Below are 13,604 nucleotides of genomic sequence, written 5' to 3'. Positions count from 1 at the left end.
TATGCAGTCTCTTACCTGTCTCTGTTGAAGGCTCTCTCTTAATCATATGAGATCATCAGCCTTTAAAGTTTTTGCCTCTCTTTTTGGAAGTGGCAAATACCATTTCAGGATACTGACTTCTTATGAACATAGTGGTTCATAAGTGCAATATAAGCTGAGATTTAAGAGCAAGCTTCTCATCTATATAAATTGTTTTGCCTCTGTTAACTGCAGTAGAGCTATATTGAATTTCACCTGCTTAGACTTTGTACTAAAATCTTTTCATTTAATAAGTTTCCATTTTGATCTTTTACATGTCATGCACAAGAGCAATTAAAATACCTCTGTAAAGCGTTGGTCATTATCATCTCCTTGTGAAGCCCCTGAGTGGCCAATTTATCTTCTTTTCAAAATAAGACCTTTGCTGGGTACTGTGGGTTTGTTGTGGCCTGAATCTGAGTGTACACGTTAAACTTTACTGTAGGCCAAGATCTTCTCTCTGCTCCACTAGTTGAGATGTTATCATATCAGAGATTACTAATTCTAGGTGCATTTCCAGCTTTTTACTTTTTTTTTTTCCCCTCCCTTTAAGTCCACTGATTAGATTTTAATTTCATATATAAGCATTTTTTTCTTTTCTGTATGCTGCCAGAACCCAACTTTTCCAAATTTCTTATAAAAGTAGCTGAAGTTGTGGTGAAATTGGAAGGCTGTGTAGACAGGTTACTGGGGGAGGAACAGCTCTGTGTGTACTTGTGAGATTTAATCTGCTTCCAAGGCAATCATATGTAGAAATCTTAATAGTTCTGCCACCTGTGAATTATTTGGACACTGCTTATAGGCTTATTCTACCATGCATTAATCTTCACAGTTTCCATTTTCATTTTCACTGTCTTTATATAAATTCCTTCCAAAGCTTCAACCTTTTAGAGGTTGCCCTGGGATTTCTGCCTTTCAGGGGCTTCTTGTAGAGCAACTTCAGCAGAGAGGGTGTCAGGGCGGAGGGGAGGGGGTGTGTGATAATGTAAGACATCCTGAAATAAATTCCAAGAGTGCTCAAGAAACGAGACAGGAAATTACATGCAACTTATTATAAATTCAAACTGTCCCATAAAATAAATATAACTCATTTTGTTTCCATATGAATGTACTGTACGGGTGTCAAGTTTCCCCTTCTAGCTTTGTTGGATATAATCTCAGTCCCTGTTTGAAGTTTGCAAGTGTATTGTTCAAATCCTGCGCTGTATCAACAGATTCAGATATGAAAAGGAATAAAGGAAGCAATAAGGTCTCCTACTGTTCTGGTGTTGGCATTCGATTAGTGGATTATTTATTTATTTACTTACTTACTGGCTTATTTAAATCCCCATATTTCTTTCAGCCTCAACTGTTAAAAGCATCCATTGTTGAGGGCAAATATAACTGCCCTTAACAAGCCCAGGGCTGCCTTCTATTTTTTCATTTTAGTATGTGGGTGGATTATGATTGTAAATTTGCTTTGGATATGACATTTTCATGGCTTCTGTAACTTTTTAAAAGAATGGGGGATTTTCAAGTTACTGTGATATCACAAATATGTTCCTTAAAGGTCTAGCTAGGGCCATGTTTTAAAGATGAAAGATCTGAATTAGCTGAAGGGGAGAGGGAAGTGATTCAGTAATAATCTCTGAAACTGAAAACTTGAGCTGCCATGGTTTAAATGTGCTTTGCTAATCCAAACTTTAGCAGTCTCATCATTCCACAATGGCCTCAGTCATCCATTAGTGCTAATGAGCACCAGAACACGAGGGAGTGCTTTATCACACCTTACCAAAACTGAAGACTGTCATAGAAAAGAATGCATACCATTTCTGTGCAGCATACTTGCTCCAAAGAGTTTATGTATCTTTTGTTTGATGAAAACAATAGAAACATGAATATTTTCATCACCTGTGATCTTAGAGGTAGCAAGAAGTGGCAGCAGCCTATATCCTGAAAGTGCTTAAGTCCTTCTGGAGCACAACTCTTATGAAGACAGGCTGAGAGACTGGGGATCGTTCAGTCCAACTTCAGTAGAGAAAAAGCTTAGGGGAAAGACCTTATAACAGTCTTCCAGTTCCTAAAGGGGACCTACAAGAAATCTGAAGAGGAACTTTTCACAAGAGCATCTAGTGACAGGACAAGGGGGAATAGCTTTAAACTGACAAAGGGGAGATATAGGTTAAATATCAGGAAAAAGATCTTCACTATGAAGAGGGTGAGGCACTGGCACAGGCTGCCCACAGAGGCTGTGGCTGCCCCATCCTTGGCAGCGTTCAGGTGCAGGTTGGGCAGTGCTTTGAGCAACCTGGTCTAGTGGAAGGTGGTTGGAACTAGGTGATCTTTATGGTCTCTTCCAACCCAAACCATTCTGTGAGTCAGTAATTTTATGAAAAGAAAAAAGAAAGAAAAAAAAAAAAAGGAAAAAAAAAGAAAACAAACCAAACAGCTACACCCTGGCACTGCAAACTCTCAACAATTGAGGGCATTTTCTTTTAAATAAACATAGTGATTAATTTGAGATCGATTACTGGGTGATAAAGGTGGGAATAAATCTGTCAGATAAATTCTGAAATTTTGTAGTTAATTCCTAGGGGTCCCATGAGCACTTTTCCTGTCTTCCCTATATATTTTGTTAGGAGGTGGGATCTTGATCTTTATCCATCATTTATTTACTTATTTACTTCTCCCTCTTCCCTTCTTCCCTGTTCTTTTCTCCCTCCCTCCCTCCTTCCCTCCCTCCCTTCCTTCTTCCCTTCCTCCCTCTCTCCCTCCCTTCCTCCCTCCTGTTTTCTCTTCCTTTCTTCCCCTTTTTCTCTCTCCGTCCCTGTATTTTTACATAAATATTTCCCTTTCAAATTTCAGTTCTCCTACCTCCACTGAGCTTAATGTTTCAACCCTTGATATGGCCCCTTGTTGTTAAAATAAACACATACACAGCTCCGTGAGGTAACTGAGGGAGATGGCAGATCATCAGAAGAATAAGAGGCTTAATTTATTTTGAATATAACTCATAATTGCAGATGTTTATCTGAAATTACACAAATCTTTGAAGAGGTCTTCTCTCTTCTCTATAATGCCTTCTGATCAGAGAGTGCTATCTTCCTGCTGTAATCTAAGGCATCTTGACATAATGATCTGAACTGTTCATGAGGAGGCTGAGCCATCTTACTGCTTACAAATCTCTTAAAGTCTATGCTGTTGTGACAAGGTCTTCTAGCTCAGAGTTTTGGAGTGAGAATTTCAAAATCTGGTCCACATGGGGTTTAGTGCACATAAGATGACTCACTGTTGGATGTTGTGACCTGCGCAGGGAGGTAAGCTGTGTGTCTGAACCTTAAGGTCAGTGTAGTAAAGCAAGAAAGAATGGCTAATATACCATCAATCTACTTAAGTATGTTACCCTGTCTATTTGCAAAGACAGTGGTTCACCTGTGGAGCTGGGGTTGTCAGACGCACGTTGGCTGTTTTTTGTTGAAGCTGACAAACACAGCCCAACCAGCGCAAAGTTTCACTTCTCACCACTTAGAAAACACTTGGCATGCAATAGGCCTTGTCACGGATAGCAGTTAACAGTTTTACTTTTCTCTCTTTTTCTTTCTGTGTGCCTTGCAATCTCTTTCCCCAGCTGCAGTTCTTGCTACATGAAAGACAAACCTAAAGTCCTCAGATGTGAGATGCACTTTTAAACCCATGTTGTTGGGTGGGTTCCGAATTCTGCCTCTGAACCAGTCCTAGCCTCAAAAACCCTTCTGAGTGGATTAGGCAACACATTCTGAGGTTGAGCCAGCTTGGACCTGCTTTGTATCGGATCCCCCCTGCCTGGTGTTCACACCAGCACAGCAGGATTTAAATACAACAGGGTGAAAGTAAAAAAGCTCTTGCTTTCACATCACTCTCATGGTGTATATTTTCATATGGGTAAGTGCAGTGAGAGACAGGACTGATACGAGTTTTATAAGGCACTGTTATAAAATGTTACAGGGAGCGCAGTATGCACCACGTTGAAGTGATATGGTGTCAGCTGCATCCTCTGCCAGCAACCCATACCCCCAGCTGGCTGCTGCCCTTTTAGAAGAAGAAATGAGCTCACATTTGGAACATTTCTCCTGGGATAGAACTCCCGGTCTAGGTTTAGGAATGGCTGTTTAGCTCCTAAAGCCCTGAGATGGCTGTACATCACTGCTTCCCAGTTTCGTTGCAGACTAGAAGCTGTGCACTCCTTACTAGAAATTTTAAGAGACTGCGTATATACAACTGTATGACTTGCTTCAGAGCAGAAAGAATCCCATGGGACTATGGGGAAAGCACTGGCAATGTTTCTTATTGTTCAGAGAGCGCTCGATGTGTAGAGCTAATGACTGTCAAATGGTACAAGTGTCCACTACACTGAGACTACAGATATTTCTGTTTTCAAGAGACAGAGTTCAGTGTGACACTTTGTCCTTATTTCTTGTGCAATGACCATATCAGGTCATACATGAGTAGGAAGGGAGGAGTGATTATTTTCCCCTCAATGAACCTTTGCTTTCCTGATCAAAATGAAAACATGCCGTAATTTTCCTTTTTCTGTTCCCTTAGTAATGAGCCTGCCTTGCATGACTGTGCTTGTTAAAAGAAGACAAAAAAGAAACTTGGTAAGGACTAACACAGCAAATTTTTACTTATGTCCCTGGGAACCAAGCTAGCTGCATGCATGTCAGGTGTCTGTGTTCATGGGAGCTGAATAAGACCTAAAAAACTGCAAGAGAATATCTCAATGAGATTTCTTCTTCTCCCCTTTTTAATCAAGGTGTCTTCCCCTTTTGTCTAAATGGTGGATCCTGAAGAAAGGGTAAATTAAAAACTACCCAGAAGGAGATTTTGACTTTTGTTTATTCCGTTTTAAGCAGCTGAAAAAGAAGAAAAATTAAAAATTAATCCTGGCCCATTTATCTGCACTAGCAAAGTCTAAGCATACAGTAATTACCCAAAGTACAGTATATACCCTCACATGTGTGTGCTCCTATGCCAGTGCCTTCCTTGGGGCGTGGAGTCACTCAGATCAAGGGTTCCTGTGCCAGGGGTTTTCCATAGGAAATACTCTCTTTATTCCCTCAAAGGCCTTTTGCTTGGTCTTACAAGTGCAAATGAGGCAAAAATTCTTCAGTTCATTTCCAAGACTGTGGAAGGTGGCCAGTGGGCTGCCACTGTTCAGCTCACAGGCCCCACACCCTGTAGGAGAGAGCTGCTGCCCCCGAGGGAGCAGGGAAGCCAGTGTACAAGGTATAGCTACTTCTGCTTCAAAATATCTAGTGCTCGTTGCAGCTACTTTTCTTTCCAGGTTGTTTGCAGAGTAATCAGTGTTCTGGCTGTAGTTTGAACAGTTCTGTAGGCATCTTTTTGAATTGGGCACATGGAACAGCATGCAGTTAATCAGTAATTGCACTTGTGGTTGCTGACTGTCTTGTGCAATAAACAGCTTTGGCAGCTTGGGCACAGGGACATTTTCTTTCTTCATCTTCTTTTAACTTCTGTGAGAGCAGAACTCCCATTACTTTGTTAAGAATGTCAGGTAGGCAGGTTTTTCCAGCTTGAGTGGTCCTTCTGGAGGGTGGCAGGTCTGGAGGCTGAAATCCTCTTTCATCTTTACAGTGACAATAATGGGAAGGCAAGCTATCTACCACAACAGCTAAACAGTGTTCATCCATCCTGACTTCAAAGCAGCCCCTGTGGTAAAAGAAAATAGGTTGGTGTTCATTCCTGTTAAGTCCTTGGTTTTGCTGCTTAGGCTGGTCAGGGACCTCTGCGTTCAAGAGGTGCATGAAATAGGCAGATATCTGGAGTGGAGGACCACTATTATCACAGGAATCCCAATGCTTCCAGGGAACCATGCTCCTCACAAGGATAAGGCTTATTTTAACAAGCCCTTTCTTCAGTATGGTACAGTTATTTTGGAAAAGTGGATGTGCTCAGTCATACAGTACTGGTTAAAACAATGTACAACTCTCTGCCTAGATGCATTAAACATATTTCTTGTACATTGCAAACTGGACATGTCAGAATATTTTACTTACAATGTTTCCAAGATATTCACTCTGAAAAGTTTCAACAGCTAGTCAGGAATGTCTTGCATGTTAACATTTTGTTTGACAGTAATTACCAATATTAATTCAACTGGCTGTGATTTTGTTCTGCTTCGCCTTCCTTCAAAAGCCAGAGATTTCCAGGCCATTTCCCATATGAGCTGTAATCCAGCTGTTACCTTGGATGAAATGCAACAAAGATACACAGCATTGTGCAAATGAAATCTTATAAACCATGTATTTACACTGGTTGAAGTTTTGAAATAAATGTTTCTTAAAAAGAGATGAGGTCTCTGGCCTTGTCTCCTGGTGTTACACACCTACTACATAAGTGCTGAGAGCAGTTTCTTCTGGTTTGTTACAGACAATGTTTCAGTACTGTGTGAAGTATATATTTGTTGTCAGTGACAAACTAACATCAAAGGATGATGAGGGATTACTCAAAAAAACAGAATGTATGGATTGGCAAGAATTCATATAGGGATACACTTGGATGTGTCTGAAAAGGGAGAGCAGAAAGGCCACATAATAGGGAAAAATACTGTTTTTCTGTCTCTAATATCATTTTCACAGTAGCAGAAGACAAGTTTAGGCAATGGCCTCAGAGGAGCCTTACATATTGTCACTGACAGTTCATCATACCCCTAAACAGTTGGAATATGATAAGAACCAGATGATTTAAATTTTTTAAACAAACCCAGTGTTGCGTATCATCTGGGAAATAGCTGTGGCTTAAAGTCTGTATCAATTCTGTAGTCCAACAAGAGGTTAGCTGCATTTTCCACTATCAGTATTGCTGTTTAACCTAGGGAACATACTTCGTGCTTGAAAAAATATTACTTTAGCAATGTTTTGCTGAATGGGGAGGAAGACTGGAACCCTCAGAAACTGAGGAGCAATTAAACATGAACGGCATTTATACACATTGCATATATGTCACTGTGTGACAGTGTCAAATAGTTGGATTCTGTAGGGATAGCAGAGTTCCAAACAAAATTTTAAATTCAATTCCAGTACATGTCCAAGATTGATTTTCTTAAGGCTGAACTCCTTTTATAAGTCCCAGGACACAAAGAGAGGTCTGGCTACTTTTTGTGTTCCTCCCTCTGTGCAGCCACATGTGTATACACAGGCTTTTAGAAGAAACATGGTTCTTTCATGAGGGATTCAGCTCCTGAATGGCCAGGCAGCTGTCATGATTTTAGCAGGTGTGACAGCTATCATGTTTTTTACATACTCTCCCAGGCAGTTTAAATTATTTCTGTGCACTGTGTGTTAATGGTGGGGGTCCGAAAGACCTGTTGTTCATCTCCTGGTCTGAATATAACATGAATGACTGACAACTCTTTAATAAAGTCATAAATCACTATTAGACACTGATGCAGGATTTAATTTTTTTTTTAGTATAGAATTGGATACAGTCCTCTTTTAGTCTTACGTGATTATGTCACATTATTTTAATTTATAAAAAATCTTCCCCCCAGTTCACAGTTTAAAGCCTTTATTTTTTTCCCTTTTGCAAGCATCTTAACCTGAGTGCCCTAATCACTGACAACGATTTCATTTTGTACACATGATCCTTTTTTGCTTTCTTGTCCAAAAGCAGAAGGTGTTCCTTCTCTTTCTTATTAGAGAAATCTTTTGGGAGTCCTAAAGCTTGTTTCCTCCAGAGCTGCTGTGTTGCTTGATAGCCGAAGGATCATCCTCAGGTTAGGTGTGTCTTAGTGAGTAGAAATTATTAATTAGTGATATAAGATACTTTAGAAAAATCTGTTCCAGACAGTGACTTCTTAGCTAGTAACGGTATATCTCTTTTGAAGCTGCAATAAACAATCTTCAGATTTAAAATGGTTTTTCAGGCACTGCTTGAATTTCAAACTCAATCTTAACTGCGTAGTTTACAGGAGGGAAAACCACTCTATTTTCTTTAACATTACACGTGGATGGAGTTGAAATGAATTATATTTATTCCACTTGTTAAAAGAAAACTTGGAGCCTGTTCCAGCTTGAGATCACATGCTTTCTGGGAATATATAGGTCTTATAACAAATCTTGGAATGCAAATAACAGGCACATGGCTCTCCTCCGGGTGGGAGTACCATTTATTTCAGAAAAAATTGGACCCTAAGACTGTCTGGCTTTGCTGATCCTTATAATTTGTGATGAGGTAAGAGTACTTGGTTCACATGACTCTACCTTGCAACCTTTTTTAATTATGTCTTTGGGCTTCCAACCAGTGGTGAGTGATCCAGACAAGCACCCATTTGCAGTTTGAAGATATTTGTTTCCATGTAAACTAAAAGCACAGACACACATTTTCTTTTTAGAAGACTAAAACTGCAAACACACATTTTTGTTTTATAAACAATACCCTTCAGAAAGCAGTCAGCTGAAATAACCTCAGTAAATTGGTGAGTTGTTCCTCTTACCAGACACGTTAATGTTAATGAGATTGTATCCTAGAAGGATGGACCACATCTGGCCATAGTCAGAATTTGTTCACTTATGTTGTTTGAATTTTTACATTTACCCTTGCAATTATTGTGTTGAAGTGAAATTCTTTTTCGCTTAATAAAGGTAGGATAAACTGAGAGTGTCAAATACTTGTTATACACTTATTAGGCAAATCCAGTACCATCTTTCCCAGTCTAAATTAATTTAAAAAAATTAAATAAAACAAAATTACGTCATACTAAATGCTACAGCAACAAAAAACTAATTCAGTTAACCCATCTAAACTATTTTCCAAAAGCTGTTCTGCAGAATGAAGTACTACATGTGTTTAAAATGCTATTGTGAACTGTGTACCATGAAGCAAAATGAAAATGGAGGTTAGCTGCACCATAGAATAATCATTTTATGTAGCATATCTGGCAACCTCCATTTGGCAAAAGTGCTAAGATAGGACAGCATGAAGTGCTTCAGGAGAGCTCTCTGAAGAAAGCTTGCCTTCTGCATGCTTCATTTAGTTCCCTTCTCATTCACAGGAGTTATTTAATTAATTAAAAAAAAAAAGAATCTTTACAAATTGTGTTGGGTGCTCTTTTAATGTTCTGCTGCTGAAACCCTTTAATTTGAGGGAGTTTACATTTGACCTTAGCATGCTTTGGACCAGATCCTAAAGGTCTTTCAAACTGGTTGACCTTATTTGTGTCAGAAGGCCACATAGACTCAGCTCCACTTATGTGTCATTTATGTATTTGCCTTTTAAAATACTCTGGTTTAAAACAACAAGCACTTCTACCATTGAAGGATCCATGAGCAGGAGCATGAGCAAATGCATCAGGGGACCATTGTGCAATGCTGGGGAGATGTGGCTGGGTGGCCAGTCTGGTGTGCTGCTGGTCCTGCACCTGACCCTTGTCACTCACTGAGCATTTCCTTTTGAAAGAAATAACCATATTTGGTGTGTTTGCCAAGCAGAAAACCCTTTCTTTTTTAACCTATCCTTCCAAAGAGACTGACTAATTTTTCAACATCAGTTTTGTACTGTACCTCGATGAAAGCAATAATGGGAAGAGAGGGAAAGAAGACAAAATGGCTGGACAGGTGTCCTGCAAATCTTATTTTTTTTTTCCTTTAAACAGTATCTCCATAGAAATTTGCCAATTTAGCACACAGTCTGAGATGACTTTAGCAGGTTTAACATGATCAGCTTTCATTTAGTTACCACTATTTCTTGAACCATTGTTATCTCGGGGTAGTATCAGGCTTTTGGAAGGAATATAACGACATAATACTCTGTCAACCTGAGTAAGGTAAATACTGATCCATGAGCTAATGACTTACTTCAGGGAAGGAAGGCTCCCATGTTATCTTGGGAACAGCACTGGCAATGTTTTAATCCTTCAGATACGTGAAACTAGGGACTGAGGTGCAAATGTATATAACACTGAGATTACGGGCTTTCTGTTTTCAAGAGAATGGAGTTCAGTGCAAGACTCTGGCCTTCTAACCGAGCTGAGTAACAGACAGGGGCTTTCACTTCAGCTAGTCTTATGCCTAGCTGTTTATTCAGTATCATCGGTTACACTAGTAGGTGAACTGCAACCACCTTGAAGAATTTTATATGAATAAATGGTTTCCATATTCTCATTATTAATGATTATCATATGTAATGCATCCTGGTTTCTTAAAGTATACTGAATAATTAACCTTTTACCTTGATAAATCCCAGTTAACACACATTTCTTATCCTAATGTACCAGACTTAGTCCTTAGCTCTGCAGACACAGATTGTTCAGGGTCTTGTGTGACAAATTCAGTATCGCCCTTAGACAAATACTGAAACTCTTTACAGCCCTACACCATTGCTAACATTTTCTGGTTTTACCTGTGAATAATAATATTCAAGGCTGGTATATTTGACCAAGTTTCAGATTTAATGACAAAACTTTTAGACAGCTTCACTGAAGAGAAAGTTGTTACATTTGAGCTATCTCTGTGTCTCAAATAGTATTGAAAGCTAAAGATGATTCCTTTAATATTGACTAACAATAGTGCCTGCTGATGTTTCTCTGTTGAAGGTGTACCGTGAAGGTCTTCTTCACACAGTTGTCGTGTCTTCTCATTTATTCCAAATACGCTTAGAAATGCTATTTACCAGGTGTTGGCCCACAGCGCAAACCAAGTGCGAAGGAGAACACTGCCTTGTCTCCATCAGACACAGGCATTTTCCATGCACCTTTGCATGCCTCCGTATGTTATTCAGTTTCTTAGAGCAAAATCATTTTGTCTGCAAGAGAAAATAGCTATCTAAATGGTTAAATCATTTATGACCCTATCGATCTATGATTCTGATGTGCATTTGAATGCATGAAAATGAAATGCTGGATACATGCATGACTGCATTGTTTGAAGCAGGTACTGCTGTACATTTATGAGCTAATTCTAGAAGAGCTGCTGCTTCCCTATGAAGTTTGATGCTTCTTTATAGTTCTTTAACTTAACTTCTAAAAGTTCTGTGCACCCAACCATTAGCATTACAAATAGCACTGCCTATGTCTGTGACTCACATTGGAGAGCTCCAGCTCTTCAGGTAGTATGCGTTTTCTTTTTTAATAAGATACACTGGTTTATCCCTAGCAAATAGTAGTGATAAAACAATGAGGTAATCTTTGTCCAGAAAATTTTATAGGAGATTTTTGGACAGATAAATAATGGTAGTTTCAGTGCCTTATGGTGAGTGTATGAAAGTCGCTACGTTGAATGCCTTTGTATCATGTTGATTCACCATGTTGCGATTCCGTTTTTCCTCAAGAATATCTTGGAAGGCCCTTTCACAGTTCCTAACACAGCAACAAAACTTCAACATACTATTTCTAATGTTTAGAGTACACCACCTCTTCCTTTAAATCAGGATAAATCCCATGCCTCACTATTGTCCAAACTGCTCTTGTGTAATAGTCAACACCAGTCTCAAACTGAGACACAGTATGATACTCAAAGGATGAAAGCAAATTCATACAGCAGCCCCTACTACGAGAACTGGCTGCCGATCAGTAGGAATGTCAGAGAATAACAGATCTATTTGGTGCTTTCCATGACCAAGATGATATCCAGTAAAAAGAAAGGTTAAACTAGAAACAGTATTTTTTTTTTTGTCCTTTAAGTGAATATTCCTGATTTTTTAATTTCTCTCCTCAGAGCTCCAGAACAGCTCGTTCTGAGGAAGACCGAGACTCACTGTGGGATGCCTGGGGCTCATGGAGTGAATGTTCACGCACTTGTGGAGGAGGAGCTTCATATTCACTGAGACGCTGCCTGAGCAGCAAGTAAGTGGGTGAATGCTTTTTACATTACTGATGGGAGAATTCAACTTACTCATATGTGTCAGACCATAAGAAGTAATCAGTTGAGGTCTTGAGCTAAATTGAAATTTCCAACTCAGTGTCAAAAAATTATGGTAGCATGGTTCATTATGTATTCGGGCAAGCAGCCAACATGTTTGATAAGGCAACACCCTTTTAAAACATAGTGAGAACCTATGGAGATACAGAGGTTATTTGGACAGTTTGCAAGGCCTGCCAGCTACTGAAAAGTGAAACTCCCAACAATTTCACTATCTAAGACTTTTCACACTTGTACCAGATTACAGCTAATTCACTTGGTGTAGGCCCCCATTAAAACTACACTGAACCTATGAAAGTATCAAGCAGACCCAACATGGCATCCTGAGCTATATAAGAAAGAAGGATAATTCTGCTGTGGCTATCTTAAGAATTATATTTCGGGCAGGAGGTCTTCCATACAAGCAAACCCTCCCCAGCAGGCAGAAGCAGAATGGCCCAGTACAAAGGTGAATTCTGGGTACCCAGACAGCCATCTGAGATTTTATTTCCCCCCAGTTACTAGCTTGCAATAGAACATGAACAAGCCATTTGACATCATTTCTACCCTACAGTATATGTAAGTTTTGCCTGCAAAATATTTCCAGCAAATATTATTTCTGTCTACTTTACCTGCAGTAAACATGGTATATGTGATGTTAACAGATTTCTGATAAAGAATAGGAAGGAAAAGCCCAGCCCCAATCTTTATGGCTTACTGCCATCTCTGATAATCTTATATATTGTCGTGTAAAAAAATGTAATGCAATTTTCCATCCTGCATGTTTCTTTAGTATTTTCTTTCCTGTGCTTATATAACTGTTCTTAATAAAAAAATACACTCCAATTTTTTTCCTATATCTGGCATTTTAAAATGTAATGCTCTTCAGTGAGGACGATAAACAGCACAAGCCATTGAGCCATAGGATCAGAATAGAATATTGTGTTCTTTAGCTTTATCTGTGGACAGTTTGGAGTCCTAGTTTCAGCAATTATTAGAGCACAAAAGTCTGCTGGAAGGAGAAAAGATAGGCAAAGACATCTACTGAAACCAGTGGAAAAAAAGGTATTTTTCTATTCCATTCCATGGAAATAAAAATGCAGTAATTTGGGTTTTAAATGTGGAGACAAATTCTCATCCCTTGTCAGTTCCATTGTAAACAGTGGTTTTGCAAACACTTTGAAATCAGGAATTTCTGTAATAAAAACTGCCAGTCCCTTTCAGAGTTGGGAAAATAAGTGACTTTCTGTATGTGTCTTTAACGTAAACATGAATCAAGGCATATCAGGAGATCTGGGGAATCTGAATAATTCAAGAGCTTGCTGACTACACCTCTGCTCTCTCACTGAGAGCTGTTTGTAGAGGGGAAAAATATTGGATCCCCACAACACTAGCAGTAGTAGTAGTCATAGTGCTCTGTAGTACGTGAGTATAAACCACGCCCTCTGGGCAGGGTCTCCCCATCTGTTTCTTTTTCATTCTTATACTATTCAGGATGTCCCTGAAGCTACTCCACTGAAACAGGGAATAAACTCAAAAATCACACAGTACTCATTTTTCATTGTCCCATCAGTACACGAGCAATGCTTCCTGTCTTAAAAAACTAAACCTTGTGAGGTGGGCTGATGCCAAACTTACGAAGTTTAACCATGCCAAGTGCAAGGTCCTACACCTGGGTCGGAGCAATCCCAGGCACAGCTACAGACTGGGCAA

The 13,604-nt window shown here is 39.4% G+C and overlaps 1 protein-coding gene across 5 annotated transcripts in view; it reads left to right on the top strand.

Annotated features, from left to right (window-relative positions):
• ADAMTSL1 (ADAMTS like 1) overlaps positions 1–13,604 on the top strand; it is a 176,316-nt gene that overhangs the window by 5,537 nt on the left and 157,175 nt on the right. For all 5 annotated transcript variants that reach the window (XR_010608771.1, XM_065662870.1, XM_065662869.1 and 2 more), the window contains exon 2: positions 11,709–11,836. Coding sequence is in view for 4 of the 5 variants with exons in the window: in XM_065662870.1 (XP_065518942.1) it covers positions 11,709–11,836 (128 nt within the window). In the remaining variant the exon portion in view is untranslated. The remainder of the gene's footprint in view (positions 1–11,708; positions 11,837–13,604) is intronic.

The sequence above is a fragment of the Lathamus discolor genome, chromosome Z (assembly GCF_037157495.1).
Source record: "Lathamus discolor isolate bLatDis1 chromosome Z, bLatDis1.hap1, whole genome shotgun sequence".
Taxonomy (NCBI): domain Eukaryota; kingdom Metazoa; phylum Chordata; class Aves; order Psittaciformes; family Psittacidae; genus Lathamus; species Lathamus discolor.
Note: the sequence above shows the minus strand (reverse complement) of the source record. Positions and strands in the feature narration are given on the sequence as shown.